Below are 24,711 nucleotides of genomic sequence, written 5' to 3' on the forward strand. Positions count from 1 at the left end.
TTAACTTTTCTACATTATGAGGTGCCTCTCTCCCAGATTTAACTCCAAGAAGGGGTCTATATATAGTTTAGGTTTAGTTTGTTTCATCTTTATGTGAATTTGCTTTGTGAAAATTCACTATACAATGTGGAGCCATTTCTGTCACATTCCACTAAAATGGATTGAGGGGCAGGCAGTTAAGAAAAGGACACCCTCTGCTCAAAAATACCTGCTCCAGGAACTGTATCACAGAACCAATCCAAGAAAACAAGCTGCCGGATCTTTAAGGTGGTTGTTGTTGTTGTTATTATTATTATTATTATTATTTTCTTAAAAACTAACTACAGAAATGCCAGCTATGACCTTAAGACCACATTTAACCACTGCAAATCGGAGCCAGCCAACTACTGAAAGTAGGGAAGGTGCCAATGAACTTTCTTCCAAAATAACTCTCGGGTATGAGATTTCTCTGTTCTAATAAAACTTCTTGGGGCTGGGGTTGTGGCTCAGTGGTAGAGCACTTGCCTAGCATGTGTGAGGATTCGATTCTCAGCACCACATATAAATAAATTAATAAAATAAAGGTCCACCGACAATTTAAAAAATATCAAAAAAAAAAAAAAAAACCTCCTTGGTTCTATGGACATACCAGTCACCCCATCTGTGCAAGTGGATTACAATCCAAATAAAAGTCCCTTGATGGCAGATTCGTCTCTGTATTTTTTGATAGGCAGTATTGATGACGAACTCACTTAAATTAACACATAAACGGATCTCAGTAGAGTTTCTGCCTAGCATGAGCCAGGGCCTGGGTTCATTTTCCGGACCGAGGGGAGGGGGTAGTGAAGAGTTCTGATGATGACAGCATCAATGCTCCCTCTGGGAACCATTCCCCATCACGACCCTCCCTCACTCAAGGTGGGATGTGCCCTTCCCTGCCTCTTTATACCTATTTACACACAGCTCTGAAACTTGCAGGAATTGGGAAAACTTGAAAACCACGAGCCTCCCTATCCACTTATGCTCAACAGCCTTCTTATCTGAAAGGGGACTGTGACCAGCGCCCGGTCCCTCACTGGGCACGCAGCTCCAGCCCTGGCACCTACACGTCCTCTTTCCGCGCGCCTCCCTGCGCCCTTGTCCTGGCTCCGCGCGTCCCGGCCGCCTCCTCCGCGGCAGCCTCCAGCCGGACCCTCAGCCCCTCCGGCGCCGCCTTACCCGCCGGGGGCCGAGGCCACAGGGCAGCTGGGACACCCGAGCAAAGCACACACGGCCCGGAAAAGCCATGTCACCTGCAGAACTCCGGCCGGAAGACTGCGGGGCTCCGGGGCGGGCCGGGAAACTAAGTTCCGGGGGCTGGGCCGGGGCGGAGGCCCGCGGTCCCTGAGGCGCGGGTCCCTGAGGCGCAGTCCCAGACTGCGGGCCAGCCAGCCCTGGTCTGCCAAGGACACGACCTCGGGGCCTCCCGGACACTTTCTCCTCGCCGCCTGGGCCCAGAGTGTTTTGTCGAGCGGCAAAAGCGGTTTGGGCGCCCCTGTTGTGGGTGGACCGACCCCGGCGCCCTATGAGGGTTTGCAAAACTGCATAAACGCGCGACACACCCCTGTTGCCCACCCAGTGCCAACACCCTTCAGGGTAATTTAAGTCTATTCCTTAAGGGCACGTTTAAGTTCGTTGTCGAGGTCGCGCTAACTCACACAGTAGCGGCAGAATAGTATCAGATTTAAAACAAGGCTTCCTTTTCCTAGGGGGAAGCGGCGGCAACCTTGCAGGACACACCGCCGCCTATCGCCGAAATGCAGCCTTACTTGGACCTCCCGGACCAAAGGAACTGGTACACAACTAAAAAGCAAAGTTCAACCCTGGAAGAACAGGGTTTGAACTGCACGGATCCATTTACTCGCCCCCCGCTTCCCCGCAAATTTTTTTCCCTGTTTTTGAGACTTGGAACATATGGGGCGGGGGGCGGGCTTCACAAACTATGGAGCGTAGAAATACTGAAAAAATGTAAAGTTACATATATCATGAATGCATAAAATACACCTAGCTAAGTCCTTTTTATCATGTACTATCATAAAATATGCACAATTCTATCTTTATTTATATATATTTTTTATTTATATAAAACAGTAAAATGTATTACAACTCTTTATTACATATATAGAGCTCAATTTTTTTATTTCTCTGGTTGTATACATACTAAAACAAATTCGTGTCCTCATACATGTACTTTGGATAATAATGATCATCACATTCAACAATCTTTAATTAGCCCCCTGCCCACTCCCTTCCCCTCCCACCCCTCTCACAATTCTATTTTTAAAGTTAAAATTTGTTAAAATAGGCGTGCAAACATGGACCTTACATGGTGCCATTTGTAGTCAAGAGAAATGAAAAACCAGTAAAGATTCAGTTTGAAATCACAGCTGCATAAAATTAACTAGTACATATTACATTACTTTGATAATTTTATAGCCACTTCCTTTTGCTATTTCTGTGAGCTTGGGTGTCACCATCTTTTAGTTGATCTGCAGTTCATATTGCAGTAAAAAGTGTTTTTTGTTGACATTAACATACTCATACAAAGTATGTGCTAATTGACTGTTATTGGTAAGGCTTCCAGTAGATAGCAGGGTATTACTAATTAAATTTGGGGGATTTTCAGAAGGGGGGAGCTTTAATTTACCATTCTTTTATCTCCCAGATTCAGCACAATAGTGACCCTTCAACATTTATCCGATGACTAAGTACTGATACTATTGCCATTTCCTAAACATGGACCACAAAAATAACTTAAGAGAAAAACTTGTAGCAGCCATAGGAGCTAGTAAGGAATAGATTAGAGACATGAAAGAGAAATGCCATTCCAGAAGCAACAAATTCTGTTAGGAGCCATGGGATCTAACTAATGTCAGTGCTTGGGTTTGGGGTTTTTTTGTTTTTGTTTTATTTTTTTTAATCAGCAAAGTTCAGCTTTTTATTGAACATGTTACAAGAATTTAGTCAAAAAGATCAAGCCCATGTCTTCAGCAGATTCTTCTTTCTTTGCTGCCACTTTCTTCTCAGCTGGAGCAGCCTGGTGGAGGGAGTAGGACGTCCTGCTGGTGCTGCATCAGCTGCTGGAGTAGGCCCACCAGCCCCTAAGTTGCTAATGTTGACATTGGCCTGGGCCTTTGCAAACAAACCAGGCCAAAAATGTTCAACATTTACACCAGCTGCTTTAATGAGGACACTGTTTTATCCTCCATGACAGTCACCTTGTTGTGCAGGATGAGAACAGAGTAGATGCAGGCCAGCTCAGAGACCGAGGCCATCGTGCTGACTGTGAGGCATGGTGTCAACCACCAAATGAAATGAAGGCCTCCCCCCAATGCGGCCTTAGCTTCATTGGAAGAACCAGGCACCTTGGCAGCTGACCCAAGGCATTTTTGCCAGAACAGAGTGGTTTAGAGGTGACGCCAGCAAGCCATTGAGATGATAATGGTTATGTTAAGCTGTGTATTCAATTGTATATTAGACCTCTTCTGTCCGCCTCAGCCTGCTACTTTGGAGTTCTCCGGGGATTCCTGGAGAGTTCCTATTGGTTGGGGAAGTGCAGGAGGAGTCATTTCCGGAGGAAGGATTTCCGGTTGGTGTGTGGTGTGTCCTCCGAGAAGGCCGCGTGCATGGTGTTTGTGGGAGTGCAGAGAATAAAGGAGTTCCTATTTTGAACCTACAAGGCTGTGTGGCAGCTCGGTTATTTTGTGCCCAGCCAGACTGCGGCAGGCAGCCACTGAGGAAAGGTTTTATTACTCATAGAAGCTAATATTTCTCAACATTGTTTTGGATGTCAGACTGTTCAACATCCTATGAATGTATTTCACTAATCCTCATAAGCATTCATGAAGTATACACTATTATTATCAACATTTGGGAAACTGAGGTAGAGAGCAGTTAGGTAAATTTTTCAACTTATGGAATCAGATGGAATCTGAGCCCAACTCTGTCTGGCTCTAGCACCCTTGCTCTCAGGTCGAGTGTAGACTTGGTCAACTGCTGAGGTTCAAAGTGAGCTATATGTCTCCCTAGATGTGTAATGTTTTAACAGGTATAAACCTGAGTTCCTTATCTGTGAAATGCAGATATTAAGAATTCACAAAGTTGTAGCTGGGTATAGATGAGATAATGTACTTAAAACACTTAGAACAGAGCCCAGCACATCAACAACCAGTAAACACTATTATGCACATAAAGAGTGGACCATTGTTAATCAAAAACTACAGGAGAACCTCTGACCTCATTATTATAATAATGTTTCTTTTTTATGGAATAACAGGCTGTACCTATTAAGCAAATTTAACAAGATCATTACCAAGAAAATGTACTATCTCATGGGGAAAAAAATAAGGAAGGGAACCTTCCCAGGAGAAGAGTGGGCCAGAAAAGTTGTGACTTTGCCCAAATACATTTTTGTAAACTGATTTTGGGTACTGTATATCAGGTTTGTAAAAACTCTCCTAACAAATATTTTAAATAGTACTGAGTAATTAAGAGGCAATAATGCTTTTACCAAGGCATTGACCAAAAGCTAGCAAGAGGCTTACTTAGCCTTTTTAAAGAAAGATTTTATATACATTTCAAAGATAAAGAATTTACAATGACAGGTTGTATTATTCAGCTTTCCATCACTGTGACAAAATACCTGAGATAAACAATTTATAAGGAGCAAAGGCTTGGTTTGGTTTCAGATCATGGTCACTTGGCCCTGTTCCTTTGGGCCTGTAGTGGCATGGTATATCATAGAGGAAGCACATGGTTGAGGAGGCCTATTTACCTCATAGCATCCAGGAAGTAAAAGAGAGAGAAAGGAAAATTCCAGAGTCCCAATATCCCATTCAAGGCATGCTCCCAATGACCTAACTTCCTCTCACTAGTCCCCACCTCCTAAAAGTTCTATCACAACCTCTTGCTACCTTTACAACCCAGCAATGTCTTTCTCAAGGACTTGAAAGCCATCCCTTTGAAATATAATTCACATGGAAGAATTCTCAAGGAAGACCTTGAAGGTAGGAACCTAATATTTGACTGTTCTGACTCCAAACAGGAAACCTATCTCCTATCATTAAGCTAGGACAAGTTTTTTTCCTTTGGATCAAATCAATTAGCTACCACAGACAGTTATCCCAATTACCAAGTGAATTTAGGCTGAACTATATGACAAGTGTTACTGCGCACTTTTCAAAAAAATCCTGAGTTCAATTCCGAGTAGCAAGAAAAAGGAAATAAGAATAGAACAGATAGATTCTTATTTCATTCCTGATGTCAAGGGGAAATGATCAATAATTTATCTTAAGTATAATGTAAGCTGTAATTTTTTTGTAGATGTCTTTCATCAGGTCAAGAATGATCCTTCTATTCCTATTTTTCAGTGAGCTTTTGTCATGAATGAGTATTGAATTTTATCAAATGCTTTTTCTGCATCTACTAAAATGATGCAGAAATTTTTCTCCTTTTTAAAGAATTTATTCTGGTGAATTATGCTGATTTTTTTTTCCTCCAGTGTTAATCCACCCTTCTGTTTCTGGAATATAGCCCACCTGGGTGTGGTTATTCTTTTTATAATACCACTTGATTCAATTTACTAATCTTGTATTAGGATTTTTTTGCATCTATGTTGGTAACAGAGACTGGTAAGCTAAGCTTTTAAAGTGGCATATTTTTATTTTCTGTTACAATCCGCTTTTGTCAACCAGAAATTACATGATCAAAAGTGTGATCTCAGATGTTTATTCAGCAATGTGCAAGAGGTGAATGGTATCCTTTTAGGGAATGCTGGGCCAGTAAAAGAACAGTTGGAAATGTAGTCTGTTCAGTACTTAGAATGGGATTGGATGAAAGTAGATCCTGATAAAATGGAGAAGTTGATTTAAACTTTAAAAAATATTTAATGTTATGAGTTTCCTTTCAGGTAAAATCCTTACCTTCATCATTATTGATCTAAGTAACAACCGAAATTTAATACATTGCAAATGCAAAGAACTAAACGATTAGTTAGCGTATTTGATCATAAGATTTCATCACATTGCTTTAGGGCTAATTTTAAAAATTATTTCCTTTCACAAACAGAAAAAAAAAATCTTATATTTTATGAACACCTTAAAATGAAACCCGGCTTTCATTCTCTTAATGCAACACCTTTTAGTTCATACTGCGTTGCTCCTTACCACCAGGTGGCGCCCTAGCGTTCAATAGCATTCCCGCCCCATCCCTCGGTTTCCAACAGGGCTTGCGCGACTGCCGGGAGCGCGCACGTCCTAGTGTTCCCGCGCATTGCCCGTGCTGTGATCGCGTGCACATCGGCTATCCGCAGCGAGGCGGCCGGTGGTCAGCTCCAGTCCTGAGGAGCCGGACCCATGTGGAAGCTCCTTCCCGCCGAGGGCACGGCCCGAGGTAAGGGTAGAAGGGAAAGATAGAGACCCGGCTTTCCCGGGAGCAGCTGCTGCGTGGAGTGTGCGGAGCGACGCTTCCGGTCCGCTCTCACTGCCTTCCGGCGCGGCCTCTGTGCCAGCCCTGGGATTCTGTGAGAGCGGGATGCGAAAGTCGGAAGTTTGCGTGAGGACGCCGTGTTTTCTTCCGGGACGGTGCGGCGACTCAGTCCACACCTGACGGGAACCAGCATCTGCTCAGGCGCCCCGATGGAGCGAGCCCCGGACGCCTTCCTTTTGGCACACCTGGTCGTAGGCTTTTAGGAAGAGATCACCAGGGAGTCAACAAAGCCAGACCACAGGATGACAAGGAAGCGATCCGTCTGGGGCAAAGCGTTTCTTTTTTTTTCTTTTTTGAAGAACCACGTGGCACACAGGAAAACATGCTTTCAGATTTGTTTCAGACCTTTCCCCCAAAATAGCTGTACAGTGGGAAAAGATGATTCCCCAACCCCTTTCCTGAACTTCCAGCAGTAGAAATTTTTCCTCATAAGTTACTGGTTGCCTCCTGTGTGTTATTCGTTGATAGAAAGTTAAGCAAGTATCTATAATTGGGTCTTGTCCTCAGAAAGTTTACATTGTGATTGGAAAAAAAAAATCAATGAAGAGGCTAAATTGATAATGTCTGGGAATGTGAAGATAACTAGAACAAAAATACATAGAAGAGGGCATCCCTGTGGCTTGGAGTACTGCGATTTGTCCACAAATTTTGTGTTTATGGACAAGTTAGGATTATGTTCATTTAAAGAAACCTGACTGGAGGACTGGGGTTGTAGCTCAGTGGTAGAACACTTGCCTAGCACGTAGGAGGCGGCTCTGGGTTCGATCCTCAGCACCACATAAAAATAAATAAAAGACATTGTGTCCAACTACACCTAAAAAGATAAATATTTTAAAAAACAAACGAAATCTGACTGGTTCTCAGGTCTCCTGTAGGTGTGTTATAAGAAAAACTTAGAGACCACCAGGGCTTATGGTGCATCCATGTAATCCCACTTACTTGGAGGCCAAGGCAGGAAGATTGACAAGTTTGAATTCAGTCTGGGCAGTGCAGGGAGACCTTGTCTCAAAGTGATACGATGCTTTCCTAGCTTATGCCAGACCCTAGCACTGCTGAAAGAAAGAAACTTGGAACAAATTAAGTTGAGCAGAGTTTGAAGAAATAAGGATTTGTGAATCAAGCATAACCTTAAACAAGTAGATGTTCAGAGCGTTTCGTTCAGCCTCTTGGCCAGGCAACGTTTATAGACAGGAAAGGAAGCCATACAAAACAGCTTGATTGGTTCCACCTCAGCATTTGCCTGATATGTAACCATGGTCTGATCAGTTGACAGGGTCTGATTGACTGATATTCAGGTTAGGTTGTAGTAGAGTGTCATGAACTATTATCATAATCTGATGCAAGCTATAGATCAGTCCCTTAATCCAGTTTGTGTTGTGTGGTAAACAACAAAGGTTTTTCCTTGAAACTATCCAGGTTAAGAATCTGATTAACAGGCCATGTAGTCCAAACTACTTTCCAGAATGGAGTTCAGGACTTTCCTGGGCTCCTTTCCAACTTGTCTAATATAACTGCTCTAATCATCCTACAATTGTGGTAATGGAATCCCCTGCTCCCAGGCTAAATTTCACAAATCCCCAACATACTGTTACTCTAACAATGTGTGATTTACAATGTGTTTTTAAAACTAATAATCATTTCCTATTGATGCTATGTTTAACATAAAAACAGAATTCCCCCAACTCTGCACTTGAATCCCATCCAGAATTTATTGCCTTGATCTATATTATTTACTCCTAATCCATTTCAGACCTTTTATGTACCTGTTTATGTTTGAAGGCTTTTTCTAATCATTTAGTTTTATTAATTGTACAAATTAATGTGTTTCACTGTGGCATTTCCATATGTGCATTATCTTTTTTTTTTTTTTTAATGGTACTAGGAAGAGAACTCACTTTACCACTGAGCTACATTCCCAACCCTTTTTATTTTCTTCTTTTTTTAAAATTCACTAAGTTGCCCAGGTGGGCCTCAAACTTGTGATCCTTCTGCCTCAACATCCTGAGTTGCTGGGATTACAGGTGTATACCACACCTGGCTACACATGTGATGCTTTGTCAACCTTCTTTAATACCCTCCAATTTTCTTCTCCTTTCTTGACAGTCCATTTTCTGTTTTCAGGTCTTTTCTTTCTTTCCTTCTTTCTCTCCCGCCCCGCCCAGTTTCTACATATCAGAGAAAACATGTAGTACTTAATCTTTCTGTGTCTGGCTGATAACCTCCATTTCTATCCATTTTCCTGCAAATAACATTTCATTCTTTTATGGCTGATTGAATTTCATTTTGTATATATACTGTATTTTCTTTTTATCCATTTGTTGATGGGCACCTAGCCTGATTCCCTATCTTGGCTATTGTGAACAGTGCCACAGTGAACATGTATATGCAGGTATATCTTGCATGCTGACTTCACCAGGAGTTGTATAGCTGTATTGTAACTTTCATACCTTTTAATTACTATGGCTTTATGGCATACTTTGCTATCTGATAGGGCAAGTTCCTGTAATACTATTCAAATTTTTCTTGGCTACTTTTAAACATACTTTCCTAATGAATTTTTTAATCTATGTAATTGAGTTCCAAACACAATATTATGATTTCTTGGTAATACATTAAATGTATAAGTTAATTAGGGGGAACATTTACTTCTTTCAATATTGTTTTCCCTTTAGAAAAATGATATAACCTTTCATCTATTTAGGAATTATTTTTTGTCCTTTATGGGGCTTTATTAGAAAACACAAGTTTGATATAAACAAAGTTGATTAACATTTAAACATCAAAAGTTTTATTTAAATATTTAACATCACATATTCTGTACACACATATATGTATGTATGTGTATTTACACATGTGTCTTCAATTTACTTTTTTTTTGCTTAGGAGAACCATACAGACTTTTGACTGGTATCGAGTACATTGTTGGAAGGAAAAACTGTGCCATTTTAATTGAAGAGGATCAGTCAATCAGTCGAAATCATGCTGTGTTAACAGCTAACTTTTCTCTAACCAATCTGGTATGTTACTAATTTTATTTCACTAGTTTGAAGTAAGGCAACTGAAATCATTACAGATTATCTTGGTGCATATGAAAGTTCATTGGACCTTTTGTTTTCATGGAACTGGATTTTTTTTTAAAGTTGTTGATGGACTTTTATTTATTTTTATGAAGTGCTGAGAACTGAACCCAGTGCCTCATGTGTACTAGGCAAGCGCTTTACCACTGAGCCACACCCCAGCCCCTGGATTTTTATCTTAATGTTAACAAAATTAAGTATTTATAATTTGGGTTGGGGGTATTGCCCTGTGGCAGACCACTTGGCTAACATTGCATTTAATTAGCAATACAATAAAAAAAAATTCTTATGGTTGGCAGTGGTACCAGTGATATTTGTGTTTGAAGTTTCTGTGTTAGTAACTTACTCTTAGTGATTTAGAAACTCAGAGGAAGTAGAGCATGTTTGTATTTCGTGTTAGCTTTTTATCACTGTGATGAAATCTAAAGAGAAGTTTTATTTTGGCTCATAGTTTGAGTCCATGGTTGCTTTGCCATATTGCCATGGACCCATTACCTCATAGTACATTATGGTAGGAGTTCTTGGTGGAGGTAACTACTCACTTCCATGGCAGCCTGGAAGCACAAAGAGCAAGGGCCAAGGTTCCAACGTCCTCTTCAGGGACATACTTCCTTTCATTAGGCTCATCTTTAAAGATCCCACCACCTCCCAGTGGAACCATAGGCTGACAACTGAGCCTTGAACACATGGACCTTTGGGAGGCACTCCAGATCCAAATTACAGCACATTTATTGAGTGGGTAATGTGTATCGGTCATCATACCAAGTCTAGGAATAGAACAGTGAATGATTGGACCTTCATGACTCTCCCTATGGACACAAGCATTTTCCTTATAAAACAAAATTTCACAGTAAAAATCATTTTATTGTACAAGGGAAGATAATTCTCAAGTATGCCACACAGCTCCTTTGAATAGCTTTGGTGATTTATTTATTTAATTATTTTAAATATTTTTAGTTGTAGATGGACACAATACCTTTATTTTATTTATTTTTATATGGTGCTGAGGATCGAACCCAATGTTTCATACATGCTAGGTAAGCCTGTACCACTGAGCCACAACCCCAGCCCCTTGATGATTTGTTTTAATAACACAAATCGCTTGTGATTTATTTAATCACAACCATGGATACAAATGTATGAAAAGAGAAATGTATATAAATACCTGTGCTCACAATAATGTTTGTGGTACTAAAAAAGGCAATCCATTATTTTGAGCAGTGACCGCATATAGCAAAAACTGGGTTCATTTTGTGATATTTTGGTTTTGTGTCTGTTCTTTTAGGTGTAGAGAAACATTATTGAAATTCCTACAGAAAAAGTAAATTATTACTATAAGTAAGAAACTCTAGCTTTTAACTCTTTATTCTTATTGGACCAGTTTTTACAATGTGATTTTGATCATTTAAAAAGGAAAAAAGAATTTTTTGGAAATGAAACTGACATATTATATGTGAAACAAACTGTCCTCAAACAAAAACTTCTAAAATGTGTGAAATCAGAGTCAGGAAAATCCTATAACTTAGGATTATTAATATAATTGCACTGATTTAAAAAAAAAGCCAATATATGTTATAAAAGCAGTAATCTGGGTTTAAGAAATTTTCTTAAGAAATTATTAATTGCCACTTCAGTGATTATTCCTGAAGGCAACCTTAAGTTATATTGTCTACTTAGCTTTTGCTTATTCAAAAAGTTATTTATCTTTTGAAATCCTTTCCTTGAAAATTGAATTTCTGAGTGGTAAAAGACTATAAATTATTTGTTGATTTTTTTTTTTCAGAGTCAAATAAATGAAATCCCTACATTAACGATAAAAGATAATTCTAAGTATGGTACCTTTGTTAATGAGGAAAAAATGCAAAATGGCCTTTCTCAAACTTTGAAGACAGGAGATAGGGTTACCTTTGGAGTATTTGAAAGTAAATTCAGGTGAGAAGTTTTAAATTTGACATTAAAATGAACAGTTTTATTTTATACCAAACTAGTTCTAAAAGATAAGAATATTTATGGATAATGAATTGAAAACAGTATATCAATATAATTAAATTCCTAGCACAGTAGTGAACCCTTGTGGTTATACATTTGTCAATCATAGATAGTGATAAAAGTGAACGGCAGTTTGTGCAGGCTCTGAGAACCATAATGGGAGTTCAGTTGCTTGACATAGGTGAAAGTATAATGTTAACTTTGATCATTTTATCTTTACTGGAACTCAAGACTTAGGAAATGATAATTTCATAAATTATAAAGTTTAATGATACATAAAAATGTGATGTGAGCTTAAAGGTTTAAATTACTTAAAATTACCATGTCTATAACTATAATAATAGAACTTTTTATAACTTATTTTCACTTACAGAGTAGAATATGAGCCTTTGGTTGCATGCTCTTCTTGTTTAGATGTCTCTGGGAAAACTGCTTTAAATCAAGCTATATTGCAACTTGGAGGACTTACTGTAAACAACTGGACAGAAGAATGTACTCACCTTGTTATGATATCAGTTAAAGTTACCATTAAAGTAGGTGTTAAAATTAAGTTCTATAAACCTAAGCTTACTCACCCACTAAGCTTTTTGTTTTTTTTTCTCAGTACCAGGGATTGAACCCAGAATCACTTTATCCCTGAGCCACATTACCCACCCTTTTTTTTTTTTTCCCACAAGGAGTCTTGCTAAGTTGCTTAGAGCCTTGCTTAAGTTGCTAAGGTTGGCTTTGAACTTGTGTTCCTCCTGCCTTAACCTCCCAAACTGCTGGGATTATAGGCTTGCGCCACCACATCCAGCCTGTACCTATACACAGACTTTTAAAAAGATTTGCTTTGAAACTATCAGGTCTCTTAGTCATAAATTTGTATATTTCCACTCCCTGGCTTTATTTGGGTTCACATGGCTTTTTGGATAACCTGTTTATTATCTGAGACAAGCAGAAGCACATAAAATTAGATTTCAGATTTTGATTTAGCATTTTCAAAAGGATTTGTGTTATCCTTTCACCATGAAGTTTAATGGAATTCATAATTTGTGCTCTCTAAAAGCAAAGAGGCTCGTTTTCAAAATTAGCATGCATGTCTCTTCTGTGAAGTTGTCTTCCTCCAGTTTCTGATATCATTTTATGATTTGAAGCTCTCTTAGTATTTTAGTATTTATTTGATTTAAGGCCCTAATCACAAAGACTTTTTAAGTTTTTATGTAGTTTAACATTAATAAATCTTCACAACCTAAAGATATATAGATGTGTATCTTTAGAAGATGCTGATTATATGTTAAACAGTAATATATTTTGGTATGTTTTCAGATTTTGCATCTTCCTCAGATTTGTTTATATCCAAATCTAATTGAAGAATGACATTGGGAGGTGATTCGTCTCCTTTTAAACAGGTTAACTATAGATATGTGGGATTGTTTTAGGTTAATATCTATATAGAGATGATTCAAAAATATTTTAATGTTCAATATAATTAATACAATTAAATATAAGCATTACTCTAAAGAAGTGTCATAGGCTTGCAGCTTAGATCAAACCTCAAGTTAAACTTGTACCTTGATTGAGGATACCTCTCATCAAGAATTTTTCATTGTTGCAAGTTTATGAAATTGATTCATATATTCAGCACATGAATAGCCTCCACAGTACTAATTTATACAAATAAACCCACAGATGGTAGATTCATAAGTCAGAATGTCTATTAATTTATAGTAGGAATATACTGTTACTGTGATTGGAATATTTGAGTATGGGCTCCAGGAAATCCCCATTAAAATAGTAAGGTACTTAAGGAAATGGAGTAAACAATCATATACTTCTTGTGTGGTAGGTGTAAAGTAAAATCAAAGGCAGTTAGATTGCCTTGAGAAACTGTACTGACTCCATGACAGAACTGAATAGTGAATCTTTCTCTATTAGACATTAACATGGTTTGCAGACTTTTTTCAATATTTTTTATCTTTTTCCATATTTCTGATTAATCATATGCCAAAAAAGAAAACATGGTCATTGTATTGTTTTTTGAAAATTTTTCCAAAATGCAAATTAACTTATATTGTTAAAATTATAGAATGCTAGAACCAAAAGAGAACCTAGAAGTACAAATTGAGATATGGAACAATTAAATAATTTTCCAGGAGTCACGTGTTATGGTTTACTCAATCCAGTATTGAATTGCACATTACTACTTCATGCTATAAGTTATTTATCTCATTCATATTGGAGGTTAGTATCTCAAATTCTGTTCTTGAGATGTGCCCTATATCTGCTTGTCCCTGTTTAGACCAGACCCTTTGTTATTAAAAACATCCTTATAAACTCTTGCTGTATTATTTCATAGATTTATGCCCAGTCTCTGCATTTTCATTTCAATTGCTCATAGTAATAGTTTCAAATCTTTTCAGAGTTTGTGACTGTATCTGATTTGAGGCTTATTTATTTCTTAATAGTCTCCTCTGCAGCAGATGCATTTTTTTAGGTCTACAATATGCTTTTCACATTTTAATGTTTTTAAAATTTTAATGTTTTAAATTGATTGATATTTTGTTACATGTCCCACCACCACCCCCTCAAAAGCAATTATTAAATTAAATTTGTGAATGGTTGATTTTATAATAACTTGTATTCTAAAACTAAGCAATGACCAAATACATTTTATAAATTGTGCTTCCTTTATAAATTTAGGACTCTAAAGGAAAAACAATATAGAACAGTCTCTTTCTAGTTTATAACTTAAAACATTTTATTTTTTTAAAAAAGTTGATGTATGATCATATATATTTATGTATATTTTCTTCATTTTAGACAATATGTGCACTCATCTGTGGACGTCCAATTGTAAAGCCAGAATATTTTACTGAATTTCTGAAAGCAGTTCAGTCCAAGAAACAGCCTCCACAAATTGAAAGGTACATTATGTATTTCAAATATAATATAACAAGATAGGACATATAAAACAGATGGCACTGATTTTATTTAGACTAATACCCTGTTTAATGACTATTTTAGTATGTAATAGTTGATGTTATAATTCAGTATTGCTAATGGCAGTTTTTGTTGTTGTTGTTGTTAGCTTATAAAGAAAGGATTTCCCAAATTCCTTGTAGGTTGTTTCTTATGTTCATAAAACAAACATTAAATAAATACTAATTACTTAAAGAAAAAAATGGAAGGAGAGTAAATGGCCTTGAGATTTGGTCAGAAGAGCATATGTTCCATCATGCAAGAGGAACCCCTGAAAATGCATGATGCAGCAACCTTCTTCAGGAGCCATGTAGCACAGAACAAAAATAGTAGCAGAGCTATGGCCTTGAGCATAGAGCTTGTTTCTTGTGAGCTTCAGTTATCTCATTTCAAAAATGAGACTTATAATTGTCCAGCTGTGTTCTTAAAAGTATTAGTAAGAGTATACAGTATTTAAAGTCTGAGAATGTCACCTAGTTTAAAAAAATGGTTCATGTTGCTAATTGAAACAATATATGGGAAGATTCATAAAAGCTTTATTTTATTATTAGTTTGATGCTGTGTCAAGTTTGTGAATCATCAGTCTACAGGATCTGTTCCCTCTATATTATGTTAGTGATGCGTAGAAATAATATATATTGTCCTTGAGAACAAAGATATTAGACTTTTTATTTTTCGGATTGCATAGTTAGTCAATTTAATAGCACAAGAACTTCTTTACTTAAAAATGCATGTCAGAAAATCATAGAATTTGGAGGGAAATGGATGGCATTAGAGCAGATTATGCTAAGTGAAGCTAGTCAATCTTTAAAAAACAAATACCAAATGACTCCTTTGATATAAGGGGAGTAAACAAGGACAGGGTAGGGACGAAGAGCTTGAGAAGAAGATTTACATTAAACAGGGATGAGAGGTGGGAGGGAAAGGGAGTGAGAAGGGAAATTGCATGGAAATGGAAGGCGATCCTCAGGGATATACAAAATGTCATACAAGAGGAAAGGAGGGGTAAGACAAGATAATACAAATGGAAGAAATGATTTACAGTAGAAGGGGTAGAGAGAGAAAAGGGAAGGGGAGGGGAGGGGAGGGGAGGAGAGGGGAGGGGGGATAGTAGAGAATAGGACAGACATCAGAATACATCAGACACTAGAAAGGCAATATGTCAATCAATGGAAGGGAAACTGATGTGATACAGCAATTTGTATACGGGGTAAAAGGGGGAGTTCATAATCCACGTGAATCAAACCGTGTAATATGATGTATTAAGAACTATGTAATGTTAAAAAAAAAATGCATGTCAGTAGATTACAGTCTGTATGGCACAATAGATTACCTATTAGCTTGTCATATCTCTATAGGACAATTCTAATATTTGAGCAAGTTTTAAAAATTAAAGTGTTTTTCAAGTTAAATCACTACTTATTGTAAGTTGTTTTGCCCAATGCAGAGTTTTTAGGTACTATTTATATCCCTATTAATAATAGATGTCTGCTTGTCTTAGTCACCCAAAATCAGATTTTTCACCTTATTTATTTATTTATTTATTGCCTCAAACTACTTTCTATTTGCAACTACATGATTTCATGCAATTTTTCTAAAGAATGATATAAAATAGATATCCTTGTATATAAATAACTTACATACTCTCCATAAAGTAAATGCTTAAACATGCTAGAACAAATCGTGCACTCCTACAGTGTTTTGTATACAACAGAGTTGATGCACAATATGTAAATACTCAAGTCCAATATTAAAAACTCAGGCACTTGACTAACTTTATGATAAAGTTTCTCAAACTATATCAATATATCTAAAGTGTGAGTGTGTGTGTATGTATATATATATATATATATATATATTTTTTTTAAGATTATTCTCAATAACTTCTCCATAAAAATAAGTTTGATGGTTTTGGCCCATCTAACTTCATTACTGAGTATGGACTTTGAACTTTTAATGTGTAGTAAGATATATTCTTTTTACTCTTAACATGACACTCATAGAATCAAAAGGAGCTAGTGAGGTGCTAACATATGAGGATTAATCCAGTGATTCCGGTCACAATGCATTCCAGGAGGAGGTATCCATGTCACTGGAATTGGGCGATATGGTTTATTTTTCCTTCCCTGATTTGGATAACCAAGTGGAACAGGAGGAAGATAGTGACTCTGATGGCCATTTCCTCTATACATTCCTGGTTTTTTCCTAGGCAAAAGGTGCCACTGGGAGAGGTGGGAATATCAGTTCTGAAATCTGGTACACAGGGCTCCGGGCTGCAGTCACAGAATTGGGTTTCATTTCCACTTCCTTACTTTGTCTTCATCTGAAGAGGAGGAGGATCCCGAGTGATAATCAGATGTAACTTTATTAAGGGCCCTGGTAACTTTCTTGGAGATCTCATCCTTGTTCTCATCCTCATTTTCAAAGCTTGCAACAATGAATTCATTGTTTTTCTCTGCATACCGATAGCACACCTCACATGGGTCCACCCAGAGAGTGAGCTCCTTTGGCAAACCCAGGTCACTGTATAAGATGCAGCTGTTCTCACAGGCTTTTAGGACATCAGAATCAACTCTCTGAAACTTATTGACATGAATGCATCTGTAAGCCTGTCCTTTTGATGGTTTTTCTGGATACCAGTGATTTTTATATTTTTCTTAAAGTATTAGAGTCAATTTCTCAGCAAATCTCTCAACTGCCTTTTTTTTCAGCTTATAATGTTTTCGAACTAGCTTTGTGAAAAGAAGACAATGGCAGCAATTTCATTCTTCATTTTTCCCCCACCGAGGTGCCACTTCTCTGGGGCTGCAGATTTAGCAGCCATGACCATGTCCAGCCAGGAACCCAGGGCGCCAGCTCAGTGGCTTTCGCTGGGCAACAGGGAGCCCTGGGAGCCTTGTCCTGAGCGGAGTGTGTGGCTCCCGAGTTGGGGACCGGCTGGCGGGCGGGCAGGCAGGCAAGCTTCACCTTCTTTATAATTTTCATTTGGGAGGTTTTTTAATATAACCTGGCAAATAATGTAACTTCCGGACTGTGGGAAAAGATTCTCAGATTTTGAAATAGAACATTCTTAACGTTTCTTGATTCCTAGACCCTTATGAGAATGGGGCTGTCCTTAGTAAACTTCACTTACATATTAGTAGCTTGCTTAGTATTTAACAGAATCATATTTTCCCCAGAAACTTATTCATGAACCTTCTAGGTAGTCCATAAATCCTGTAAATATTAAGCCATTGGTAATTTTAGAATACTTGAGGGTAGAGCATCTTGTAAGTTTTCACTACTGGTGGATACATTTGTGGTCCTGGAGTTTTCAGGATTAGTTATGGAGCCACTATGCCTGCCCATAATCCCAGTAGCTCAGGAGGCTGAGGCAGGAGAATTGTAAGTTCAAAGCCAGCCTCAGCAATTTAGCTAGGCCTTAAGCAACTCAGCAAGACCCTATCTCTAAATAAAATATTAAAAAAGACTGGGAATGTGGCTCAGTGCATAAGCATCCCTGGGTTCAACCTTGATACAAAAAAAAAAAAAGAATTAAGTCATTGATTCCTCTATCTTTTCAGATTTTCTGGTCTGTTTAATCTGGATCTGCCTTTGACTAATAGGTTCAGCACAGTTTCTGGCTCTACATGACTACAAAATGTCTGTAAGCTCATCGTATTTCTTCAGGACAGTTTTTAATATTTGAGTAGGTTTTAAAATTAAAATGTTAGGCTGAGGTTATAGCTCAGGGGTAGAGCTCTTGCCTACCACTGGGTGCATCACTGGGTTCAATTTTCAGCACCACATAAAAATAAATAAATAAAGTAAAGGTAATTTGTCAATCTACTACTAAAAATAATTTTTAAAAAATAATTAAAATGTTTTTCTAGATAAATGTAAACTATTACTAATTATTATAAGGTATTTCATTCAGTGCAGAGTTTTTAGGTACTATAAGATTGAATAATGCCTAATTCACTGTTAACCAGGAAAGTCTATTATATTAGCCCATATTTGATGATGACCATTTGTGATCAGGTTCTTAATATTTTAAAATGCCTATCATTTGCCTTAATAGATTTCTACACCTATCTGGATCTATTTTGATATATTTGTTGAAAATTTCTCAGTATTCAGTTACTGTTAGAAAAAAAATATTTTATTTAAAAGCATTAATTAGTAATAGAAACAATAGGAAACTAGTGATAGAAATGATACAAAGTTTATAAGAAATAAACTTACATGACTTTTTTATGTTTTTAGTTGTAAATGGACATAATACCTTTATTTTATTTTATTATATTTATTTATCTATTTCTGTGTGGTGCTAAGGATTGAACCCAATGCCTCACACATGCTAGGCAAGTGCTCTACCACTGAGCCACAACCCCAGCCCCTGAGTGACTCTTTTGATTACATGAATAACTCTTCTTTAGTTTTGCAAAAGCATGATTACTAATCCTATATTTAAGTTAGGAGGCAAAATATATTTTTACCCAAGAAAAAGTGCAGTCCTGTTTAGTTCAGCTATATCTGTATCTTTGCACTATCATCAAAAAGCAGTTGCAGTTTCATGTGCCTAACATGATTTGTGATAATTCATTTCAAAAATGATCCTCTCGATGTTAGTGTAGATGAAGTCATTTTTAAAAGATTCTGTTTAAGAGGAGTATTTAACTTTAATCATCTATATTCTAACAAGGGACATTTATTAAAATATTCTATATATCTGAACATATGGACATTACTCTTTAGAAAAGGACTTGCTTTTAATTTTTTACGGAGTCTCTCATATTATGGAGTGCTTAATATATTACCTTATTTCAAAAAAGTATTGTTTTTGGAAGATACTATTAGGACATCAATGGGTTAACACTGTGATCCCATTTTCCATGGGTCTCTTGCATTCATCCACAACTTGTTAGATATGCCAAGAATATACATCCCTGACATCCCTTTACACAGTCCACTTCTCAGTTATGTTTATAGTGAGAAACCTTGAGAAATGAAATAATGTCTCCCTCTTGGGGCAAAGAGCAGGCTTGCTTATAACTAGTTATAAAAAGCATAATTTCCCAAGGTCATTGTTCCTCACTTTTGCAACAAACTACTGTTATGTGCCTTCTTTGTTTTCCTTGTAGAAATTGGATAGGAGGAGATCTGCCACAAAACTTTCAACCTTTTGTAATTCATGTAATCTGTTTGGATCATATATATTTAATTTATATCTTGTTATGATTATCTACCTTGGATTATTTTTATTTTGAGAAAATAAAGACAATTCTGCTATAATATGTGGCACCTTTCACCATATTTTTTAAAAAGGGATTTAGATGAGTTTTGTCATTTTGTGCCAGATAGAACTCTTAATTGTCTTATTAAATACTAAGATAGTATTAATGAAATTGAGTCTTTCTACTATCAAATAGTCACATCATTTACTAATTTAATAGTAAACATACAGAGTGGTATATAAAGTATTCTTTAATTATTTTTACAGTTTTTACCCACCTATTGATGAACCAACTATTGGAAGTAAAAATATTGATCTATCAGAACGACAGGAGAGAAAACAAATCTTCAAAGGGAAAACATTTATATTTCTAAATGCCAAACAGGTAACGTTTCCCAAAGAAAACATACAGAATAGGGCTCATTAATACTTTTCATGATAGTTATTAATAGCATTTCATTTGGGAGCTTTGTGTAGCTTTGTGAAGTACAATAAAAAACTGCCCAGGCACCAGAACCTACCAGGTAATCCTGTGTATGATTATAGTATTTCTTATTATCAGTTAAGCTTATATAAATAAACTGGAGAGGACAGAAAACTTATATCTTAACTTGTTCAGTTGGTAAACATCTATGGAATGTCTTCTGTGTACCAAAATGGAGATTCCAAGAATTTGTGTTGTAGAGAATTATGCAGGTAAGTTAGACTGTGTGGTAAATGTGATGAAGTGCAGGCAAGGGAATTATTAAGAGGGCTGCAGAGACACCTGCTGAACCAAGGATTTTCCCAAAGTGGAACCTCAAGTTGCCTATTCAGCAAGTAGAACAAATTCTACTTCACATCTCCAATCAAATTCTTACATGTTAAGAATGTACTAAAAAAAATGAAATACGAATGTTACATCACTTTTTTAAATGTTTCTTTTCATTTTTAGCATAAGAAATTAAGTTCAGCAGTCATTTTTGGAGGTGGAGAAGCTAGGTTGATAACAGAAGAAAATGAAGAAGAAGATAGTTTCTTTTCAGCTCCTGGAATTTGTGTTGTCGATATCGGAATAACGAATACACAGATCTTAATTCCTGATTCTCAGAAAAAATGGGTCCATTCAATTATGGATATGCTCCAAAGGTACAGAATTATTCTTCATTAGTTAAGAGAAAAAATGCGGGGAGGAGATTTTATATGTAATTTTCCTTGTTGTACTTCATTTTAACAGAGAGAAGAATTATTATAAAGGATGTAACCTGTAATTTACACGAGAACTGATTGTGACTTGATATGCTAGAAATAGAATATCTGTGTACATAACAACTTGATCTCAAGATTGTCTGCCTTTTTTACTATAGAATTTGTAGAAACTTCTCTTTAAATTAATAAAGTAATATTAAGTTTTTCTGTAGAATATGTTACAAAGTGAACATTCAGAAAGTGATTTTTTTTCTGAAATTGGAGCTGAAATGTATTTGCCCCTTGATGTTTATTACCAATTAAAATGCATATAAAATTTCTATCCATCTTATATGAGTTCTTATGTACGTGGAAAATGTCACATACCTTAGAATGGTGTTTATAGTGGGGAAGGAGAATATAAAAGAGCTACAATCAAGTGTTTGTTTCCATACACTTTTTTTTCTTTTGTGGTATTGAGAACTGAACCTAACTCCACTATTCGGCCACATCTCCAACCCTGTTTATTTTTTATTTTGAGATAGGATCTCACTAAGTTGCCCAGGCTAGCCTTAGATTTTTGATATGCTGGCCTCAGCCTTCCAATGATGTGGAATTACAGGTGTACACTACCACACCTGACTTCCTTAAACTCTTTATTAATCATAATATTAGCATTGTTGAAGCCAAAAACTAATAGAAATACCAGACTTGGCAATCTGTTGATTAAATTTCTTTTCACCAGCAAAAAGTAGTTGAGTCCCAAAATGAAAAGTCCACAGCCAGCTTTCTCCAAAAGACCCATGTTTCCTTTCCCAGAAGTCCTTCTGATTATGGGAATTGGCTTTTTTTCTAAATAAAAAGTTAAAATTTAGTCATCTGTCCTGTAAGTATTTTACTTATTGAAGATGTATTAACTACTGTAAAAGTAGATTTTGTAACAAAGTTACACCAATCTACTACTACAACAAAAATGTACTGTATTTTTCCAGAACCTTAGATGAAATTTGGGAACTCTGCCTGTAACTACTTTAGTTATTTTTTTTAAAATCATCTCCTTCCCTCATCTATTTCCTAGGCTTGCACAAAATTGGATGAATTATAAATGATACATTGTCATCATCAAATCACACACAGTATAAAATCTTTTGATTTAATAATTATGTAATTAGTTACTTTTAATACTATAATAAATATTTTAAAATGTGCCACCTATAATACATGCTAGATCTTTGATCATTCTGAATCCTGGGATCTTCATTTATCTGCTTGTACTTTTGGGGAGTGGGTGTATGTGTGCATGTTATTAGGGTTCTGGCCTAGGGGCACTTTTTAGTTTTTTTTTTATTTTGAGAAAGTCTTGCTAAATTGTTAAGCTGCCTTCAGACTTGCAATCCTCCTGCCTTAACATCCTAAATTACTAGGATTACAGGCATATACCACCACACTCAATTTACCTGCTTGCTTTTGTGTAGTTTTATAGTTTTTTTAAATGTATTCCTAATATGGATTTGTATGTGTCTCTTGTATTTAACTTTATAAAATGGTTATTGTGCTACATGTAATCTTTGGTTCTTTTTTCTCTCTTTTCAATGTTATGTTGTAAGTATTGTGATACATGTTGTAAATTATTTGTTTCCATTGTAGAATATGTTTCACTTTGTGCATATATTAGTTCATTTATTCAGCCCCCAGATTTGTTATCTGGTTTTGAAACCTTGTTTCCAGATTTAAAAATTTTAAACACTGTTATCATTTTTTGTACCTTCCCTATTGGTACTGGTACAGATTCTTTTTTTTTTTTTAATTTTATTTTATTAGTTTATTTTTTTACATAGAACTGAGGGTCAAACCCAGGAATGTAAAATTCCTGTCAGGAACTAGAAATATTTCTAAAAGGAAATCTTGGGTCTATGGTAATGGCTAAGTGGCAGAGTGCTTGTCTAGGAATTTTACACATGCTAGACAAGCACTCTGCCACTTAGCCATTACCATAGACCCAAGATTTCCTTTTAGAAATATTTCTAGTTTTCTGATAGGTGGATGCTAATCTTATAATGTGGGGGGAGGGGCGTGGAATAAGTGAAGGACCTTTTGATTGGGCAAAGGGAAGGGGGTATGGGAATAGGAAAGATGGTGGAATGAGATGGGCAACCTTAGGTACCCTAGGTTCACGTATTACTTCACGAATGGTATGACCCTACTTTGTGCACAACCAGAGAAATGAAAAATTGTGCTGCATTTGTGTACAATGAATTGAAGAGCATTCTACTTTCATGTATAACTGATTAGAACAAATGAATAAAATTTTAAAAAATATTTCTAGCCAACAGATACGGTGGCCCATTCCTGTCTGTAATCCTAGTGACTCTAGAGGCAGAGGTAGAAGGATCACAAGTTTGAGATCAGCCTCAGCAACCTATCAGGGCACTGCAACTTTGCAAGACCCTGTCTCAAAATAAAAAAGAGCTGAGGATATGACTCAGTGGTTAAGCATCCCTGAGTTCAATCCTTAGTACCAAAAAAATGTCTGTGTTATGTGTACATACAATGTGCACATGCACATTTCTAGGACTAGAATTGCAGGATTATATGAATGCTGAACTTTGTTTTTCATTTTACATTCCTACCCACAATAGAAGAGATACATAGAAGAGATCCTTCTAGATGCATATCATCTTTTTTTAATGTATAGTTTTATTATGGCTTTTTAAATAGTTTTTTTTAGTTATGCAGGACAGTTCAATTTATTTTAACATAATTATATAAGCATGGAATATATCTTGTTCTAATCCACACCCCAGTACCTCAATACTTGGTATTGTCATGTTTTCATTTTTACCAGGTGAATGGATTTATAATCATTGCTTACTGTGGTTTTGATTTGTGTTTTTCTGATCACCAATGATACTTAATTCTTCACACATTTATAGAACATTTGTTTTTCTTCCTTTGTGAAATACCTGTTTATGTCTCTTGTGCAGAATGTGAAGTTTCGGGCTTTGAAAATGCTAGGCAAACACTCTACCATTGACCTATACTCCCAGCCCTGTGTTCTTTTTACTACAAATTTACCCAATATTCTTTATACCTAGGTTTATATTTTCCTATTTTTATTTTCCTCAGTTTTAGTCATTGGTGTGTGTATATTTAGTTATATAATTTTATCACATGTATGTCTATATTCATCACCAGGGTCAGCATACAAAATAGTTCCATCACCACAAGATCTCTCATGTTGTCTTTTTATGACTATATCCACCTCCAAATCTCCTTTCCCACTATTCATTCCTCATCCTGAAACCCTGCCCACCACTTATTTATTTTGTTTCTAACATTTTTTTTTTTCCGAAGGCAGGGCGGGGGTTTACCAGGGATTAACTTGGGCACTCGACTGCTGACCCACATCCCCAGTCCTATTTTTTATATATTATTTAGAAACAGAGTCTGAATTGCTTAGTGCTTCACTTTTACTGAGACTGGCTTTGAACTTGCAATCCTCCTTCCTTGGCCTCCCAAGGCTCTAGAATTATAGGCATGCACCACTGTGCCTGGCTTGTTTCTAACACTTTGCTTTTTTTTTTCTTTTAATATTTATTTTTTAATTGTAGTTGGACACAATATCTTTATTGTATTTATTTATTTTTATGTGGTGCTGAGGATCCAACCCAGGGCCTTGTATAACACTTTTAAATAAATAAAATGTCTTTTAAATAAAATGTATTTAAATGAAAACCAAGAGCATGTAATCTTTTGGGATTGGCTTTTTTTCACTCAGCAAAAATCCTCAGATTCACC

At 36.5% G+C, this 24,711-nt stretch overlaps 2 protein-coding genes and 1 pseudogene across 7 annotated transcripts in view; 1 reads left to right on the top strand and 2 right to left on the bottom strand.

The window, feature by feature from the left end:
- Decr1 (2,4-dienoyl-CoA reductase 1) overlaps positions 1–1,364 on the bottom strand; it is a 37,336-nt gene extending 35,972 nt beyond the window's left edge. The window contains exon 1 of one of the 3 annotated variants that reach the window (XM_026384061.2): positions 1,198–1,364. In XM_026384061.2, coding sequence (XP_026239846.2) covers positions 1,198–1,266 — 69 coding nt within the window. In that variant the 5' untranslated portion in view covers positions 1,267–1,364. The remainder of the gene's footprint in view (positions 1–1,197) is intronic. The other 2 variants (XM_026384087.2, XM_077800839.1) reach the window with 2 other exon arrangements.
- A 4,676-nt stretch (positions 1,365–6,040) lies between these two features.
- Nbn (nibrin) overlaps positions 6,041–24,711 on the top strand; it is a 38,704-nt gene continuing 20,033 nt past the window's right edge. Inside the window, exons 1-7 of one of the 4 annotated variants that reach the window (XM_026382941.2) lie at positions 6,041–6,408; positions 9,388–9,521; positions 11,365–11,513; positions 11,944–12,103; positions 14,373–14,476; positions 20,014–20,131; positions 20,681–20,874. In XM_026382941.2, the coding sequence (XP_026238726.2) occupies positions 6,372–6,408; positions 9,388–9,521; positions 11,365–11,513; positions 11,944–12,103; positions 14,373–14,476; positions 20,014–20,131; positions 20,681–20,874 (896 nt within the window). In that variant the 5' untranslated portion in view covers positions 6,041–6,371. Of the gene's footprint in view, positions 6,409–9,387; positions 9,522–11,364; positions 11,514–11,943; positions 12,104–12,873; positions 12,962–14,372; positions 14,477–20,013; positions 20,132–20,680; positions 20,875–24,711 lie in introns of those variants that run through there. The other 3 variants (XM_026382943.2, XM_026382950.2, XM_026382948.2) reach the window with 3 other exon arrangements.
- On the bottom strand, positions 16,547–17,304 carry LOC113179596 (protein BTG3 pseudogene; annotated as a pseudogene).

The sequence above is a fragment of the Urocitellus parryii genome, chromosome 7 (genome assembly GCF_045843805.1).
Source record: "Urocitellus parryii isolate mUroPar1 chromosome 7, mUroPar1.hap1, whole genome shotgun sequence".
NCBI lineage: Eukaryota > Metazoa > Chordata > Mammalia > Rodentia > Sciuridae > Urocitellus > Urocitellus parryii.